The 20882-nt window shown below is 37.1% G+C and overlaps 1 protein-coding gene and 2 non-coding genes across 4 annotated transcripts in view; all 3 read right to left on the bottom strand.

The window, feature by feature from the left end:
• Nucleotides 1-20882, bottom strand: part of Myo81F (Myosin 81F) — a 337994-nt gene that overhangs the window by 20092 nt on the left and 297020 nt on the right. For both annotated transcript variants that reach the window (XM_069819364.1, XM_069819362.1), the window contains exons 26-33: nt 18921-19201; nt 16978-17114; nt 15367-15575; nt 12357-12655; nt 10833-11040; nt 7855-8144; nt 5414-5653; nt 4723-4926 (exon numbers count right to left, since the gene is read on the bottom strand). In XM_069819364.1, the coding sequence (XP_069675465.1) occupies nt 4723-4926; nt 5414-5653; nt 7855-8144; nt 10833-11040; nt 12357-12655; nt 15367-15575; nt 16978-17114; nt 18921-19201 (1868 nt within the window). The remainder of the gene's footprint in view (nt 1-4722; nt 4927-5413; nt 5654-7854; nt 8145-10832; nt 11041-12356; nt 12656-15366; nt 15576-16977; nt 17115-18920; nt 19202-20882) is intronic.
• Nucleotides 1115-1187, bottom strand: TRNAN-AUU (transfer RNA asparagine (anticodon AUU)). Its single transcript has one exon. It is a non-coding gene; the product is annotated as a tRNA-Asn (tRNA).
• TRNAS-ACU (transfer RNA serine (anticodon ACU)) lies at nt 8881-8954 on the bottom strand. The gene has a single exon. It is a non-coding gene; the product is annotated as a tRNA-Ser (tRNA).

The raw sequence follows: 20882 nt of genomic DNA on the forward strand, positions 1-20882 counted from the left end.
GAATAATTTTGAGGGAAAAATTGTTCCGGGGCCGGGTATCGAACCTGGGACCTTTGGTTTAACGTACCAACGCTCTACCAACTGAGCTACCCGGGAACTCTACCAGACACCGATCCAATTTTTCTCCCTCTATATCCACAGACCTCAAAGTGGGCTGACAACTGTCAAGCAACCAAAGTTGAGTGCACACTAACAGCTTATTCCGAATTTCACCGGTCCGGTGGTATCAATGACGTGACGTTGCAGCGAAATAAGGAACAAAACTGCTGGAAGGATCGATGCTGTCATGGCGACTGTACAAGTTGTTATCTGTGCTACGCTAGCAAAATTTTGCGAAATTTTCGTACTCCCATCTCGTTCAAAGAAAAGATAGCATAAACAATTTATTTATTGAACCAGTAATAGTAACTGGTCCGTTGACATGTTCGCTCATAAGCCATTAACATATTGTTTTTACGTTGTGCTCATTACAAACAAGACAGCAGAACTAAAGCAGAACACACCGCCATGACACAACAGTGCACAATGTTATTCGTCTGCTAATTCCCGCCCTATACAAGAACCAATCAGATTCATTGATGGCGGCTGATGGACACTGCCACCACTTCTGCAAGTTGATGGCACAGATGCGACACTGGTGGAGCATCAATGACGTCATCGGTGGAATTCGGAACACCGTGATGCCATCGGATTGCTCACCGCTGAGATTTGGAATACGCTCTAACTCTGTGTGACTTAAATTGTGGCTTTCTGTTAACGAACAGTGACGTGTATTATGCAAATCAAGCTTTCAGGTATAACTCCCTGTAAAGTTGATTTGAAAAATTGTTCCGGGGCCAGGTATCGAACCCCAGACCTTTGGTGTAACGTACCAACGCTCTACCAACTGAGCTACCCAGGAACTCTACCAGACACCGATCCAATTTTTCCCTCTATATCCACAGACCTCAAAGTGGGCTGACAACTGTCAAGCAATCAAAGTTGAGTGCACACTAACTCTGTGTGACTTAAATTGTGGCTTTCTGTTAACGAACAGTGACGTGTATTACGCAAATCAAGCTTTCAGGTATAACTCCCTGTAAAGTTGATTTGAATAATTTTGAGGAAAAAATTGTTCCGGGGCCGGGTATCGAACCCGGGACCTTTGGTTTAATGTACCAACGCTCTACCAACTGAGCTACCCGGGAACTCTACCAGACACCGATCCAATTTTTCTCCCTCTATATCCACAGACCTCAAAGTGGGCTGACAACTGTCAAGCAACCAAAGTTGAGTGCACATTAACTCTATGTGACTTAAATTGTGGTTTTCTGTTAACGAACAGTGACGTGTATTATGCAAATCAAGCTTTCAGGTATAACTCCCTGTAAAGTTGATTTGAATAATTTTGAGGGAAAAAGTGTTCCGGGGCTGGGTATCGAACCCGGGACCTTTGGTTTAACGTACCAATGCTTTACCAACTGAGCTACCCGGGAACTCTACCAGACACCGATCCAATTTTTCCCTCTACATCCACAGACCTCAAAGTGGGCTGACAACTGTCAAGCAACCAAAGTTGAGTGCACACTAACTCTGTGTGACTTAAATTGTGGCTTTCTGTTAACGAACAGTGACATGTATTTTGCAAATCAAGCTTTCAGGTATAACTCCCTGTAACTTTGGTTGCTTGACAGTTGTCAGCCCACTTTGAGGTCTGTGGATATAGAGGGAAAAATTGGATTGGTGTCTGGTAAAGTTCCTGGGTAGCTCAGTTGGTAGAGCGTTGGTACGTTAAACAAAAGATCCCGGGTTCAATACCCGGCCCCGGAACAATTTTTCCCTCAAAATTATTCAGCTACTCAGGTGCTTGAGCAAGAGTTTTCATGTTAAATTTAATCTGATACAAGGGTAATAATCAATCATGCACACTAGTCTATGCTATACCTAACTACTTTTGCATCTTATTGTGGAAAGACTATGGTGAACTCTCGTTTCTAAACCAAGAATTTGTAACAGATTTTAAAAATATAAAGAGCATCCATTCATCCATCCATCACTGTTGTATGTAAAAAGAAATGCGTTTTTTTTTTGTCATTTTACCAGAATGAGTGACTTTTCTACAGAAGTTTCTGGTTTTGATATTGGATAATGTTAGTTGTTTCGCTTCATTTGAATTAATGTCTCCTTTATTAAATTCTTCCATATGGCTGATTTCAAAGTTAATATTAACAAATTCTAGTGGCTTCTTTTTTATTTGTAGTTTTTCAATATGATATACAAAAATATTAAAGGCCCCTTTTCAGCACTGGAAAACCTCCTCATACAGGATCCAGCAAAAAGTATTGACACACTTTTATGTTCAATAATTCCTAAAATATTTGTGCAATATTTAACAAAGATAAGTAAAAATGTCCACAAGGAATGACAAATTCGGTAGAGATACATAATAAACTTGTGTCTTGAAAACAACGTCCTTCAAGAACATATTGGTATTAATCATTGCTTAATATGTTGTTGTTGTTGTTTTCTAATGCCAGGCGTTTGACAATAAAGTCATTTGACCTCTTCCACTCCAATATTTTTCAAAGATATTATCATGGTCAGCCACTGAAGCACAGATTTTGAGGTGTTCTGAATCCATTTCTTGGTTTGAGTTAAACAATGGGCAGTTAGGGGACTGATATATTCCAATTCTATGCAGGTGTTTGGCCAAACAATCATGGCCTGTTGCCAATCTAAATGCAGCTACAGACGATTTTCGTGGTAAATCGGGAATTAACTGTGGATTATGATGCAGAGAGTTCCTTTTTTCCTTTGAGATTGTGTTATCAGATTTTGTTTGTTGAAGTCTAAGTATGTAGATTTAATAAATCTTTTCACAGAGTAATACGTACATTTAGTAACAGGTCTGTAAGTAGCAGTCATTGCTTAATATGATTGGTAGGAGAAATACTGTATTTTCTCGAATATACCCTGCGTCCTTGAATAAGTCGCGTACCCCACTTTTGAAAGGCAAAAAATAAAATAAAAATAAAATGAACACAAATTACAAAAATAAAACTTTTAGCAAATGTATTCAGGACAAATTAAAAACAATTAAACACAAATGCAATTCAGTTACGTAACAATAAATAAATTTTATCCTGGAGCAGGATGCATTTCAAACTCATCTTATGTGCACGCACTGCACATGTCAGTTGTCATGCTTAATCGGCCATTTATTTGATATCCTGCAATAGTATGCATTATAATTTCCATATTCTTCCTCATCTTTGATAATTTTAAGTTTTCTGCTGTAAGTAAAGAATCTCAATCTCATATCTTTAATGGTACTGAATTTCAGAACTGAAAATATAAGGTGCACGAACTATACACTTATCACACTTGAATTTGATTCTGACACATGTACTGCTAATCCAAACACCGTTTAACATGTTAACAATTGAAATCAGTGTTGCTAACTCAGAATTCCATTTACCGCTGAAGAAGCTTAAAAAAACGCTTAACTGTAGTTGAAAAACTCCAGATTTTTCTTAACTCATCACTTCTAAATTTGAAATATAAACTATACAGTTTTAGGAACTGAAGAATTTTATAAAAATGTAGACTAAATTACGGAAAGTGTGTATTACTTTGTAGGCTCTATGTTCTATGCAAAATCGTATGACAATTAAATCTGAATATTTTGCATTCAATATATCACCTTACACCATTTACATCGAGCTTTCCAACAATCACCGGCAACTTCTTTCACCCAATCTTTCAACACCATTATGTTTTTTTTTTCACACGTCTCTAAACTTTAGAACGTAAGGAGTTTTACACAGCATATTTCTTCAAAATTGAATGAAGTTGCTCAAGAATACTCTGGACACTTCGGAAACAATCACATTCACAATCACACCAGTCGGTTCGTAATCTGATTTCACACTGAGGTGGAGATGTGCCTGCTAACAATGAGTTTGATTTTAAGTTTTAAGTATGTCTGTGTTACATAAACTATAACGCGGAATGATAAATTAAATAATATATCATAATATAAGTTAGCCTATCATAATGATAATAATAATTCAGCTCATTATCTACTCTTTATGATTAAATATAACAATTCATTTACAGAAACAATGCACAGCCTACATGATTAGACTAAAAGTTTAACAAACAAATGTGGCATACCTTATTTGTACAACAATGGATGAGGCAGGAAATGAACGTGGTTGTACCAAATCGAGTTAACATAAAACGTTGATATTTTATACTCGCACAATGGAAAATTGTGATAATACCATATTAAACTTTAGTTTATGATTAATTAATATTATTGTCCGCAAGTATATGTGTAAAACAATTATATATTTACAGAAAAAAAAACTAAAAAATATCGTCTCCTTCTGCCGGAATCATAAAAAAACGCCAAATAAATAGCTAGCCGCTGACGGTAAAATTCTGTAGCTGACCATTGTCCTGAAAACACCAGATTTAGCTACAAAATCGCTTTCTTGGCAACACTGATTGAAATACCAGTATGGGAAGTTAATGACCTGTACTACCACCTTAGAACTTGCGAGGAGGAATATTGGGCAATGTTGCCAACTTCATTACGAATAAGCCGTGCATACATATATTTTACTTGTATATTTCAGAAAAAAAAAAGGAGCGAGGAATACGAAAAAATACAGTAATGCGGGAAGTCCAATAACATTATCATAATATGAATGAATGTAGGCCAAGACATATTCGTACTTGAGAAGTGGTGAGGATGACTTTGCTCTGTTTCTTCTCACTCCCGGTGATGATCATCAGGCAGTTCAGAGCTGGACTGTAGCTCAGGATGCTGTCGTACTCATACGTGCACAATGCATTGCGAGAACGATGCTCCAGAAGATGCAGTCCATCCTGGTCAACTGCAAGCCAAAGGACTCGTGGCCAATTGGATGTAAAAGATTGCTGGAAGAGAAATCAGCAGGTCAATATCAAACTGTAAACATACATCGTGTTCTAAGATGACAGGTTTTTAAAATCACAAAAGCACATGGACTACCTTGTGTGATCTCACTTGGCCTTTGTATGTCACATACAATATTAATTTATAAACTTCATTACTGTGGTATCACTGGAGTCAAGTTGAAAATGTTTAGAACTTGTTTGATAAGGCGTATTCAAATCAATTAGTATTTCATAATGGTACATACTCGAATGAGGCTGAAGTTTAGAGTGGTGTACCTCAAGGATTGGTACTTGGACCATTTTTGTTTTTGGTCATGGTTAATGACCTATCTTTAAATATTAGTGGCAAAGAGAAAAAGAATAAAACGATACGGTAAGAATAAATAAGTAAAAGAAGGAAGGGAAGGAATAAGAGTAAAATAAGTAAAATGAATAAGGTAATAAATAAATTATGTTAGTAAAAGTCGTATGTCGTTTGTTTCTTTACCATAACGTCATATATGGTAGCCCTGTGCAATGGCCAGCTTTGTATGAGGTTGAGGAAAGCCTTTTTGGCTTCAGCTGAAGTCATGCCACGCAGACTCTGATGATGCAGAGCTACTCCTTCGTGAGGAATGTTGGGCACGAATCGTGGTGGCAAACAGTGACTAGCCACAGGTCTGTAGTCTTCCAACACATCGCCACAATCTCCGAGCTCTAGCTGTGCCTGTAGAGCTGTGAGCATCACCTACAACAATTCAAAGAATCCATACACTAAAACTTTGTTTATTCAAAGATAATTCAATACAAAGTAAAGTCGCATACAGTACATATAGTGAATGGTTAATTGATAAAGAATGGATAATCCATATTATGAATTTTTATGGACTTAAATCTAGATTGGATGGCATTTAAGATACTTTAAATGTAGTTCGTTATTTTTTTGCAATTCTTTACAACTAATTTAATTTTTTGTGTCCATTCTAAATTTAGTAATTAATAAGAAATGTTCCAGCAAGTGAGAGCGAAGTGAAATTTTTTTATGATAGTTCAAAGGCAGTTAAGGTGTTTATTTAATCTTGACAGAGCTGAACGAAAATTGGGCATATGGCGAAGTTACGTGATCGTGGTAGGCACAATTTAGAAAGAAGACAAGAGCGATTTTAAGTCATTACTATTACTTTGAAGCATTTCCTGAATTGTTCCATCAATGACTGGAAATGTATACCATATCTGCTTATATTTACAGTCTTGGTTGCAAGGAGTAGTAAAGTGCATTCCATAACCTCTCCTATTTAAATCCCATCCTCACTTTCCCATGGTACAATCTGTTTTTTAACAAACTAGGCTCTGGGGACAGAGTCACTTACTGTTCCATCAAAAGTGGAGGAAATGCCATTTCAGCATGCTGGCTACCATAGCATGCATAAACGTCTCTTAAGTGGTGAAGAGGGGATATGGTTGGTGGAGTTGTCTCACAATCATCCCAGCTAGATCATATGGACCCGCTAACCATTGGCAGGTGTGGACCTTCAAGCAGTTTGGAGGTTGCATGTAGGTAATTAACCACCATAACATCAAAATCTAATGCCTACAGTAAATGGTTATACTTTTTGCTACATCACTCTCCTATATTAGAGGACAAGAGACTTAATGGCTTTATTGTCAAGAACTCAATGCTAGTTAACAACAACAATACTGCCTTCCTAGGCAAAAAAGCAGTAACTGAAGGAAAAATGAACATTGAGTTATGCACATAACATTTCTAAGCTTGGTGAGTTCTAACTGATCCACTTATATAATTTTCTTAACAAAAAGGGAAATCATCGCTATGTAATGCAGCATATAACAAAATTTCCTTTTTATCCTAAGCATAAAAGCAGTATCTGCAAGAAGCTAAGTAATAATACAGCAACTTCATTGAAGATACTGCACTGTTACTAAATATGACGTACATACTGCATTTTTTATAAGGATTATATTCTAAAGATAGACTGCCACATTAGCTCTGTGGTAGCACGTCTGCTTCCAGACTAGCTTACCTGGGTTTGATTCGTGGCGTGGTCAGAAATTTTCATGTAAAATTTCTACCTCGGGACTAGGAAAGATGACGGTGCACAACTCCTAATCACTAAATTGTGCACCAATATGCCTGGGTTAAATCCCAAATTTCTTCTCAGTGCATATGAAGAGAAGGAATATGTCATTCTTGATAGTGGTGACATTAAGCCTGATGGCCCCCTTGGTTCTGTTTGACAGGAATAGGCTACATGCTGGCACCGGGTTTCCCCTTTTCCCTTCCTCATCTTCATCATCATCCTTACCCAATCCCTTCACGAATACTTACACATACACTCACTCCAGTATGCGACATAACTCTTCACAAATACACATCATGTACAGCATGGCCCACCGAAGTGGTGTACAAATTGAAAATGGGTCACAGTGCTGCTATCTATCCGCAATATGCAGAACCCGAATCACTCAAGTGAAGTGAGTAGACATTAGATACATACACACACATATTGTAAAGATTAACCCTCGTAAAATGCTTATAAATTAGTTAATTACTGCGTTTTTGATAAGAATCTTAGTGATATAAATTTACTGCAATGCTTAACAAAAATGCAGTATCTGCCTTTTTTCCTATGAAAATATGTTGTTATTGACCAATGCTAAGGATCTTGGATTTTTTCCATTCTCCTGCCTATGAAAATATCAAATATACGAATTTTGAGATATAAAATATTTTTCAGAGTGTTCCAAATGTAATACTGGTATCTTAGATCAAGAACAAGCAATATGGTTTATTCTTGGCAATGCTTCAAACTTTGAACTCGTTTATCTCCATTCCACAATTTCTGTAGATACTGTGTTCCTGCTTAGGATGGCAGAATATTTACACCAGCAGAAAGAAACTTCACACAAATATATATAAAAGAATCGTACCGCCTCATTTTCTGTAACTGGGAACCTATCAGATCTGAGACTATGCAAGACTTGGTGGTACAGCAGCTCCTTCTCCACGGGGTCATCCAGGTCCATGTACTGGTCGAGGAATAGGTGCTTCTTGAAGAGGAACAGATGGTGCTGCCGTCGACACGTGTTTGTGCCTGCAGCCTGGCTTGCCGCTGCACTGGCAGTCCGATATCTCTCCCACTTGGACATCACGTCTGCCACCTTCTCCTCCGGAACAAGACTGCGCTCAGAGTTGCCCAGAACTTCATAAATAGCATAACCTAGAAACAACAGAAAAGTAGTTCTTCACTCATATCTGTAATTACAAATACATGTTATATACACCTTAATTATCATTAGTAGGGCCAGTATTTACATGCACAAAGTCTGAAACATGCAAAATCCAATTTTGTAGGGTTTACTACATAGGCACAGACTTAATTTTCCCAATGGCACTAATATTTTATTATGCTAAAGTAGGAAGGGAATTGCTATCTCGTTATATTACCCTTATTCGAGATTCTGCATGTACTGTATATATACTTATTTACTTACTTACTTACTTACTGGCTTTTAAGGAACCCGGAGGTTCATTGCCGCCCTCACATAAGCCCGCCATTGCTCCCTATCCTGAGCAAGATTAATCCAGTCTCTATCATCATATCCCACTTCCCTCAAATCCATTTTAATATTATCTTCCCATCTACGTCTCGGCCTCCCTAAAGGTCTTTTTCCCTCCGGCCTCCCAACTAACACTCTATATGCATTTCTGGATTCGCTCATACGTGCTACATGCCCTGCCCATCTCAAACGTCTGGCTTTAATGTTCCTAATTATGTCAGGTGAAGAATACAATGTGTGCAGTTCTGTGTTGTGTAACTTTCTCCATTCTCCTGAAACTTCATCCCTCTTAGCCCCAAATATTTTCCTAAGTACCTTATTCTCAAATACCCTTAACCTATTATACAAATCGAGCTTTCAGGTAGTAGCTCCCTGAATAATTTCAAGGAAGAATTGTTCCAGGGCCGGGTATCGATCCCGGGACCCTTCGCTTAGTGCGCGAATGCTCTTCCGACTGAGCTACCCCAGGAACTATACACGACACCGTCACACCCTTAACCTATGTTCCTCTCTCAAAGTGAGAGTCCGAGTTTCACAACCATAAAGAACAACTGGTAATATAACTGTTTTATAAATTCTAACTTTCAGATTTTTTAACAACAGACTGGATGATAAAAGCTTCTCAACCGAATAATAACAGGCATTTCCCATATTTATTCTGTGTTTAATTTCCTCCCGAGTATCATTTATATTTGTTTCTGTTGCTCCCAGGTATTTCAGTACACTTTATTTCTTTATTAACTTACTTTTTTCTGTTTGCAAAATACAACTAACAAATTTTCAAGGTTCTCTGTTGTCATACTTTGCTATCTACAATAGGGTTGCCAACTTTTCAAAATAAAAAAAGGAAATTTTTATCGACATTTCTGGTTCCATGAAAGGTATCAGAAAAATACGCGCATGCACATACACAAATGTAGTCACTGTCATCTCTTGCAAGACCAAGTGTGGGTGGGTCAAGCATCGTTGGTTGCAAGGTCCCTCTCATTTTAAAATTATTTAGAGGGGAAGGAAGGAAGGAAAGAAGGAAGAAAAGAAGGAAGGAAGGAAGCAGAAGAGAGAGAGAGTGGCAGAGGATTGAGAGGAGAAGAGCAAAGATTGAAAGAGACAGAGCAACAGAAGTAGGAGAGAAGAGAAGGAAGGAGGGTGACTGGGAGAGAAGGAATCAGAGGGAAAGAGGAAGAGAGGAGGATTACTATTCTTTATAATAATGCCGGATACTTGATTGTTCGTCATTCACCCATCTGGAGCCAGTTATGTAGACCAATTTATTGACAGAGTTGTTGCCATGGGTGCGCTATAGGAGGCTACACCTGCGATGAGATGAGATGAAATGAGATGAGTTTGGATGAGATATGAGATGAGTTGAGATATGATGTGATGAGATGAGATGAGTTGAGGTGAGATATGACATGAGTTAAGAATGATTTGATGAGATGAGATATGAGATGAGTTGAGATATGATGTGATGAGATGAGATGAGATATGAGATGAATTGAGATGACATATGAGAGGAGTTGAGATATGTGATGAGATGAGTTGAGATATGATGTGATGAGATGAGATATGAGATGAGTAGAGATATGATGTGATGAGATGAGATATTAGATGAGTAGAGATTGAGATGAATTGAGATGAGATATGAGATGAATTAAGATGAGATATGATGTGATGAGATGAGATATGAGATGAGTTGAGATATGATGTGACGAGATGAGATATGAGATGCGTTGAGATATGATGTGATGAGATGAGATATGAGATGAGATATGAGATGAGTTGAGATATGATGTGTTGAGATATGAGATGAGATAATATGAGATGAATTGAGGTGAGATGAGTTGAGATATGATGTGATGAGATGAGATATGAGTTGAGATATGATGTGATGAGATGAGATATGATGTGATGAGATATGAGATGAGTTGAGATGAGTTGATATATGATGAGATAAAATGAGATGATGATGAAGATTTGTTGGAATACCACAGGGAAACCTGAGCTCCCAGAGAAAACCCCTGTGTTACCTGGACAACGGGCTTGCCCAACACAGGTTACAAATTGTGGGTACACTGGGGATTGAGCTCAGGTTCACAGGATTATGAGTCCAACACTCTGGCCATTAGGTCACCATGGTGGCTACATTTATTTATAGTTCAATTTAATCAATTATTGAAAATGCGAAGTATGAGGCCCTTTGCAGGGCACATTCCACGCATTTCTAATGGTGGTCTACATAAACATAAAACATGCGAAAATAAATGATTCAATTAATTACTACAAACAAATCAGTAGATAAATGTGAACAAGAAAACACATGAATAGCATAATATCAGAGACCAACGTACCCATGGCTGTCTCGCGAAGCCCAATCTTGTTCTTGACTATCTCCATGACATCCTTAGCAGTAGCTGATGGGTGGAACTCCACAGCGTGGTACTGGCCGTCCATGAAATGAAACCTTGCGTAGATCGGACGCCTGTTGATGGTACACATGATCTCTTCACGAGATGGTGGCCATTGGCGCCGTCGTGTGCCCTGAGTTTTGTACAAGCACTGCAAGACAAAACAAGTTAAACGTCATTCAGATTAAATCAATTATGAACATATCCCGGAAGTAAAGAGCAATCGAAAATAAAATCCAGGAAGAATAATTATACTTCTAAAGGCCTTCTCTTCTTTGACTTTAAAACAAAATTTCTTTATGTGTTTCCGAGTTTTCTTGTTAAAATTATAGGTAAAAAAAAAATTAAAATCAGGAAGTGGAACATATGAAATTATATAATGCCTAATTTTGTAGTAAAGTTGAGTCAAATCGTGTAACACCACATCGACTTCATACATCATCATCATCATCATCATCATCATCATCATCATCATCATCATCATCATCGTTGTAATCGTCAGTCACCATGATGATATCATCATCTACATTGCATCATTGTCTTTGTCTTAACCTTTCTTATCATCATAGGCTAATTGCCATCGTCAAAATCACTGGTAATAATAATAATAATAATAATAATAATAATAATAATAATAATAATAATAATAATAGACTGCTTCCGTGTTCTGTTGGTCAGCATGCTGGCTTCCAGATCAGGAGGTCCCGGGTTCGATTCCCGGGCTCGGCTCTCAGTGAATTTTTCTTGAAGAAGAAAAATTCCCTGGGTGTCTAGAGTCTGGAAATTTGTATGAATGTGAGTGTGACTGTGAGTGTGCCGGGTTAATATTAATTAACCAATCATAACCAAAAAAAAAAAAAACATCAGTACTGTCACTGGGCAGTAACCTGAACACACATTTCAGCGTCACATTGTTGACAAGTAACTCCATCTGTTAGCACAATCATAAAGCATCTAATAGATGCTATAGAGTTGCCAACAACGAAAAAAAAATAAATAAATAATAAAATAATAATAATAATAATAATAATAATAATAATAATAATAATAATAATAATAATAATAATAATAATCACCATCATCATTCATCACCTATTATCTTCCTTTTAATAGTTGGGGAAAATTTTCCTGAATTAAGCATTCCATCATCTTCGAAATACCGAAGTGGAACAACAATATCAGTTTATATATTGCTGAGAATCTTTTGTGTTAGTGTAATTTATGTTTTTATGACTTATGCAATTGTAATTCGCAAGAATCTGTAAATGGTGGAGATGAAAACGAAATGTAGGCCTACATGTAGATGTTGAAAATTTAAGAAAGAGGGCAAATTTTCTGATTTCCTTTGTTCCCTTTCAACTCAAACACTGCTGATTTCTTCCATCCTTGAAGTCGTTCACGTTACTACACACGAACATCCACAGAAATCTTCCAGTACAGATGAGAGAGAAGGCTGTTGGCACTAACCTTTTCTGCAAACCGAGCATATTTGCCCTCCTCCGTAACATAGTCACTAGAGCATCGTTTGAGATGTGCAATGAGGTACTTTCGAATAGTTTTCTGTGGTGGCAGGATCACAGAACAAGCTAAAGAGAGCAGAGCCCAATGACGTAGGTTCACCCTCGAGTTGGGATCTGGATGATCTGTCGTCTGTTTTACCAGTTGCAGGTAGAGTTCATTTAGCAGTGACTCTTTGCGCATGCACCGTTCCATAATGGACTGAATCAAGTTGACGTGTTCGTCTTCAACCCTTCGAATTGCATCACCTGTAAAAGAAATTAATGCATTATCAGACTGAAAGACATTATGACAGAATGCAATTGATTACAATACAACTTCTTTTATACACTTCGCACTTAGATCTGTTAATTTTTTTTCTGAGATTCCGGAAAAATTCATATAATTTTATATCAATATATTTTTGCTGTACTTTTTTCATTTATACTACTTTTTTACACTTATACGATCGTATTTTAAACCCCACGAGATATGAAACGTCATATATAGCTATGTTCTAAACCAATTTTGCTCGAAATTAGGTTTGCAATGAAACTGTAAGAACGTGGAAATACAGCACATGTTCATTGTTAAGATGCAGCCCAGTTTGAAATTCGTGGAAATTCGAAGCTACCCATGCTTTCCTCCAAAAACTTTGTGTTCTTAAATGACCTTTTCACTAATTTAGAAACTGTGAAACTTTTAACACACCATAATGCAAATGAACAATTCATGTTGAATCTTTCGTACACTGCTTTTAACACTTGCATATAAATATCTGAGCAGTAGATCTAGTAGGCTCTGAGGATGGTGTCGAATAGCACCGAAACAGCTATAAGCAGCACATGCTTACATAATTGAAGCATCGGCTGGAACAACGTTGTAAGTTACAAAATTTTCATTCGGCGTGTTTCTGTGTAATAATGTTGTATGTCATGTTACTTTGCTATACTCCTTGGCTTGCAACTGTCCATCAATGCAGTACGTGAAATTTGTCCACTCAAAAGTTTGCTACGCTCATAAGAACAACGTTGTACGCGTACACATTTTTGCAGCTCCTGTAAATTTTACCAAATGTAACTTATAACGTTGTTCCAGCCAACGCTTCAATTAACATGAGTAAGATCGCCATTTAATCAATTATTCAAATGAACAAATTATGAAAGTTCTTGCAATTTGAGGGGATAGTTGATTCCTTAGGAGCAAGCAATCCAAAATAACCGATTTTTTTTTTTTTGTATAATAATCAGGTGTTATTAAATGAAGATCACACTGGAAGAACAAGGTAAGTCAATGTCGTAAAATGTTATGGATTGGAGTACGAAATGTAATATATCAGCCAGCTTTGCTCTAAGCAGTAAGATTTTCTACAAATAATGTTATATTTTTCAAGAATGTGTATTATAAATTTGAGTAATGTATTTCAGACTCAAAAATGGCTCAACTATGAAGTTATAAATTTTCCTTGAAAATTTTACTAAATTGACAATTCGTTCTACCCAGACAGTTTTCAAACGATATTTCAGATGTTATTAAATGCAATTTCAGTTTATACCTTTTTCTGCCTTAAGCTTTTTGTTTTCTTCAGACTACCCAGTAGTGGCTGGTGGTCAAAATAATGAGTGTGCTACAATCCCTATATCGGCCTACTGTATACACTTATATGTATTTATCTTAATTTGAGACTCGCCTAGTGACGAAATATGAAGTCCATACGACGTTCCTTCCTACTGCAGAACTTGTCAATTACCCTGGAGTTAAACCCCTCCATCTTGGACATCATACTCTTTTCTATTGACAGTATTGCAAGAGCAGTGAGGCGATCCTGGGACATAGTGTTCCTTAAAAATGTTTTTATGCGTTTAAAGAAAGAAAAACATCTTTCTGGCTCAGCAGTGGTCATTGGTGTTGTAACCAAAATATTTAACAACTTCGTTACTTCACAGAATGGATCCTGTGAATTGTTGGAGGCTATGTTATGTATTTTAACAATTGAACAGCTCCATCTATATTTCGGAAGTCGGGTCTTCCATATAAAACTCCAAGTTGTGTCTTTAACAATCTTTTGTTCAGTACAGTATAGCTGTTGACAGCAACTTCAAGTTCGCGTTCAGGAAAATTATGCGAAAGATTTTAAAAAAATTTGCTGTTTAACAATTTTGTTGCGTCTAGGTAGCTTAAAGACTGAAACGATAAGTAGTTTCCTGAATTATACTGTCACGTAATTCCTTGGCTTCAATTTTCTGGACTGACTGATTCAGGAGGAACCTCAAAAATCAGGTAGATGGCAGCAGCGGTCGGACACTTGAATTACCAAACATATTGTACTTACTTGCACAAACAAGCATTCTTTCGTTACGCTTTACTTTTGTAATCTCCAAGCTGTGTTGTACTGAAGCTGACTACAGCACTTCCCCGCGTAAAAATAGCCAATCAGAGCAGTGATTTCAGCTTCGCACATGCGTATTAGTTGTCTACATTCTCATTTAGAGTTTTGAGTAGCACAATGTACTGTCTGAGGCACCAAAGAGCGAAGAGTGAAGACTAAACACTCTATAACGCGTCGTGAACATAACCACGGGAAATTGTCAAATGGCAGATGAAATACTATGGTATTGCAAACACTTTATTTGAGAAAAAATTATCATTGTGCTGTAGCACTGTAGCACATAAGGACGGGCCGCCCCTGAGACTACCATAAAAATGTATAAATAAAATTTTACTGTAATTATATATTTTAAAACATCATGTATTATCTAGTCAAAATGCGGACACTGAGTTAACAATGCATAATATTCATCCTATACATTGTAGAAACGCATAAGATTTGCGTAAATACTGAAAAATTCTTGACTTGCGAAAAAAAAAAAGATATTAATAGAATATTCATATCAACGTGTTGGATTATTTAGTTAATTTTGTAGCATAACCCAGCATAAATAACAATTCATTCAAGGAAGTGTACAGTTTTAGGTCTTACCATCTTGCCCAAGCCCGGCATATGTAAGAATACTTTGGAACACTTGCAGTGACGTCTGCTCGTCCACTTCTGGCATCTTGCTCAAGCTCTGCGGTATCTGCTGTCGACTGAACGCCCAGTACGCGTAAGGGAAGCCCTTGTATGTCTCTCCATGGTCTGTGGATGAACCATGCTCCTGACGGAGCTTCTCTAAGCGATGTTTGCTCAACCTACGAAACCATCACAAAATTTTACTATTAACTGAAGTAAAGTACATCAAAATCAACTACTTAGGGGCCTATATGTTTTAAAAACATGCTGTTCTTAAGGGTACATTGAAGTGAAATAATGACTTTTTCACGAAAAATATCAATTTTTTTGTTTTTACTTTTAAAAGTAACTATGCTTACAGATGCTCTCGCAAAATTTCAGAGACTTGCGCCCCTTATAACACTTGTTTTGGCAGCCATTTTTTAAAGATGTGTGTGCTTAAAATGCACTGCAGTCTCTGCTGTTTAACTCCATTTTTCTCAGTTTTAATTTTTTGTACTTTTGCCCATGTTCAAAACCTATCTCTTCTCACAAACTTTGAGCTATCTGCAGGACATTTTTTTCCACATCTCCCGCCATCTATACTGCATGAAAGTTTGCATATGCATATCTCAGTAGGATTAAAAAAAATAATTTTTACAGTCATGTCAATTTCTTTTTTCGCACATGAGCTACAGTAATATAAAAACCGTTGTGTACTAACTAAAGTGTATATGAAGAATATAAGTTTGTCATATTGAATGGGTTATTTATGAAAGGGCCTAAGTCTTGAATACTACATTGTTAGCAATTAAAGAAAAACTCCTTATAAGCCAAAATTTTGAAATTAAGGCTGAAATAAAAATTGTATCATAAATTCTACAAAGCGTTTAGAGTGTGAAACTTACTCTCTTCATATCTAAATCGATGTATCTGCACCCAAAGAGCAGTTATTACATTACAAACTCATTTTCACAAAATAATGACTTAGGCCCTTTCATAAATAACCCATTCATTTATTGACTTAACCAAATCTTTAGCTAAAAGAAAGACTTGAAGTTTTGTGTAAAGATAAAGGTATCTATAGACATTATTAAGGCTATTAAAGTGCAGGGAGAAAAAGAAAATGCAGTTTCCATGTTGTTTCGATCTCGAGACAGAAAAGAGATGGTTTTATCGGCACCAGCTCTGGCCGCATTTTACTCACCAGAAAGACAACTTAAGATTCTGAGACTTAGTACTTAAGATTCTTGAGATTTTCTGGAAGTTATAGAGAGATGAAAAGTCCTGATTCCACTTGGTATTGAACCTGGGCTAGTCCAGTCCATAATCTTTCACTCTACTGACAGAACTAGCTTTGTTTACAAAGTATTGTGTACCGATACCATGATTAATTAGACAGATGGTTGGAGAAATTGAATACATTTCTAAGTTGTGTTAGAATAAGGAATTCTGTGTACTGTATTGTAAAATAGATAAATAAAACATTAAATAATGTCTTAGTTTAATTTTCATATAATGAATTAAATTCGCATTTTCTTTTCTAATTTCTAAACTTCCGTACTAGACAATACAAGAATCTACCACCATAACTAGATTTACCTTCTCAGTGTATTTCTCAGAAATCCTCCACCTGCATCTTGAGGCTTTCTTAAAGTATCACTATCCACAAGAGCATGTCGACAATTAACCAAGTTGTGGTAAAGACGTATTCTGTCTTCATTTGTTATTGCTTTCACCTGAAAAGAACAAAAACCTCGTATTAATTACATATATAGTTACTCAGTATGTTGATCATAATTATATCGCAGTGACTAACAATTTACCTTACATAAAGTACATATTGAAAATAAATGTCACTTCACAAGCACGTTATCATGTTCTACTTTTTTTTTTTTTTTTTTGTGGAAAATGCTGCTTTTTCAATAAAGGTTTAATCATCGAGAACATTATCTCATAACAATGATTTCTATTTCTGTAATTATTAAACATAGTCTTGAATGATTCAAAATTTGATCATATTGTAGTACTTTATTGAGATAATAAATATATTTTGAATAGAGAAAGTTATACCTTATAGTTATCATAGCTATGTATGAATATTAGCCTACATAAAAGCTTTTTTTTTTTTAATTCAGAAACATTTTCTCGTGAAAATCTATTACACATCCACGAATATCTTCTCAGGATATATTTGTTATATTTTCATAAACATCTGTTGAAATGATATCATATGCTCGAAACATGTGATAAAAATATTTATTATACAATCAAAGCATTTTCTCATTAAATGTTTATTACCATATATGCCAAAACATCATCATCTACATGGTGTAGCAGAAGGTAAAGTCGATCATTATGAAGGTGACAGAGGACCTGATTTTCTGCAAAAAATGTTAATATAATTTTCTGAAGTCAATCTTGTTTTCGAGTTGGACAATGGTAAATGTTCCTTTGATGGTCATATTCTATTGACCCATTTGTCATTTTATTCCGCTAAGTACGCACTCTTGTTAATGTACTATATTTTTACGGCCTTCATTAGGTTTCTCCAACTTGTGATTAGGGATGGTCCAGTTTTTTGGCCGGTGTGGTCTCCAGACTTCACACCACTGGACTGAGATATCAAATAAAGATAATCTAGTCGCAAAGATTCATACAGCTGCAGCGGAGATACAACAGCAGAGTGTGTAGAACTTGCAATGAGAGATTAGACTTAGGCCTATATGAGATATTTTCACCATCTGATCCAATAGACTTTAATGATATACCAGAATAGTTATGCTTATTCAAATATTATTTCCCACTACTATTTAGCGAAATGAAATACCAAATGATTCCACAGAGTATTAAATTCATAGGAGAGTTTATTATTGTGCAGCTAGAAAATGGGAATGAATTCGAAAAAATTGTATTAACTTATTTTGCAGCAAATCAAGTCGTCCTTAACAATTGACTTATCTTGATACACCGCATATATTCAGAAACATCTCATGTAATTGAAGAGTCCACTGCAAGAATGATGGATGTCATTTGGAACACATTTTTCAGGAGAAGCAATTGAGGAGCATTTTTGCAAAAGTCGATAGATGCAGAAATCAAGATTTTACAGAAATTACACTAAGTGACAGGATCTATCGAGTTTTGAAAAAAACCCTGGAAGGTTTTGTAGTCTCTACATACGGTATGAATCAAGTTTTGGTAAATCTGATTTCATAGATCGATTCCGGAGGTAGAAAACATACGATTTCCATATGTAGCTCACTTTCGAAAATTTCTGCATCTATCGACTTTTGCAAAAACGCTCCTCAATTGAAAGTTTGAAATGCTTAGTGCTCAAAGCTTAACTGTGATTTTCCGATCATTACTGGACAATGACTATCAGTGTTAATGCCATATAACTCTCTATATATATTCTATATGTCATAAGCTAAGTTTGGTTCATTTTCGACAAGAAAGTAACATCCATCATTCTTGCAGTGGACTCTTCAATTGTATTACATGCTCAGAAACATCTTTTCTTGAAATTCTTATTACAATCTTACCTTTCTGATAGGTGCTTCGTTTTCTGTAATCCATGCAGCGAGTGCAGGACAGTAACTGACGATGAGTGAGCCGATCTCGTTCTTTTGTTCAGTCTCGAACACGAAGCAGCGATGACTGTTGTCAGGTTGCTGCCTCATCAGGTTGATGGTGAGGAAGCTGTCGCTAGGGTCGAGGAAGATGGACTCCACATCTTGGTAGCGGTACTCGTACAACACAAACTTATCATCAGGTTTGATGAGCATCAGCCCCTCACTGTTCACCCCCAGTATCAGACTGTTACCTGCAGCACGACAATGGCATACTGACTCTGGACCATGTTGCCTCCTCCTACACTGATAATAGTGAATGCAAGCTGAACTAAAACATTAACTCAACAAAAAAATTAATGAAACCTAGCTACGTATGCAATATAAACTCTTAACCCATTCAAATAAAATTGAAATAATGTGACAGCCGCGTCGAGAATCGAAAGCATCCCACAGAAGGCTGGGGTGCGAGAGACGAGGTGATCTCCGCGAGGCGGCAGAGAGAGGGAAAGACGCAAGTCGACCAGCATTGTGGCGCGGCGCGGCCGCGCGAACTGGAGGGGATGGACGTAAGAGGGGGAAGCTGGAAGTTTCGAAAAGCTAGAGCCCGGACGAGAAGTTATGGCACCGGCGCGAGGGACGCATTTTAGTTCGTTTGCTTGGACTTGCCCTCAAACTAAACTGGAGGGATGTTGGGTTAGTTGGTTACTAGCATTCTGAGTGTTCAGATCGTTCTGCTACTACCGCTATTGCTAATACTGAAAACATTGTTCTTCTGACCTCTCTCATTATGGCATTGTCTAAGGGTGAAATCATAGAGTAGTTCATAGTCAAGGAAATGAAATAGCATACAATGTATGGAAATTCATGTAAAAAGAGGCTGTAAATGGAATACTAATTCCATTGAAAAGCGTGTGTGCAAGAGTACTGGCTGCCACTGGTATTTCAAAGCGAACCTTGGCAAGAATCAGGAAAGAAGGGAAAAATATTGAGGCAGGAACAGCAGATTCTTTCTCCAGTCCGGAAAAATCACAGCCGAAGAAGAAGATTGTTGCAGCGGTAGACAGTTTTGATGAGGAAGTCCTAAGAAGACTCATCTATAATTTCTACGCTATGCATAAGCAGAGGCCGACTCTGCAATCGCTTCTTCCAAAAATGGATATCAGTGTATGATTATGCGAAGAAAGTAGAGAACAATTACATTGAAAGAGAGCACGTGATGGACAGTATTTTGGAGAACTTTTCCATAAACTTAGGGACATCTGATTCCAGCACAGATCAGTCGTCTGATTCGGACGGAGAATAAGAAATAAAGATGGAATAGCGGGCGTAATTTCATTAGGTACCTTTGGACTCTTGAATAGGAAAGTGGTGATACTCAGATAAGACGAATGTTTTTTGAAAGAGATGAAACGCATATGCCTGCTGCTCTGAGCTTGAGAACCGTAACCCAAACAACTTCCACTCCTGTACCCTGCTGGCCGGCAATTTAAAACTTCGCGCATGTTGGTGCCATAACATCTCGTCTCAGCTCTACGCGAGCCGATTGTTGTAACGAAATGTCCAGAAATCGAAAAGACGAGAACGTGTAATTTAGTAATAAATATAAGACGCGAAGAAGGCCAAAGCCAGTTCAGTTTAGAACAGAGAGTCAGTCTTGTGAAGCAGCAGTGAACGTCAAGGAAGCTAGCTTTCGAGACCTGGGTTCAACTTGAGGAGGACTGCAACTGTGACAGCGACCAGGCCAGTGCGACATATCCGGAAGTCTTGAGTTCGAGTGCAGTGGACTGTCTCTGGAAGTCTTGAGTTCGATATACTGTGAACTTGAGTGAATGAGCTAGAAGAACTAGCTAAGGCAACGAACTGTGAACTGAGAACTGACAGTTTTGTTTTGTAAATAGTGCTTTGTGAACATTAGTTGAGATTAGCAGTACA

Source organism: Periplaneta americana, chromosome 2, assembly GCF_040183065.1.
Source record: "Periplaneta americana isolate PAMFEO1 chromosome 2, P.americana_PAMFEO1_priV1, whole genome shotgun sequence".
Lineage (NCBI taxonomy): Eukaryota > Metazoa > Arthropoda > Insecta > Blattodea > Blattidae > Periplaneta > Periplaneta americana.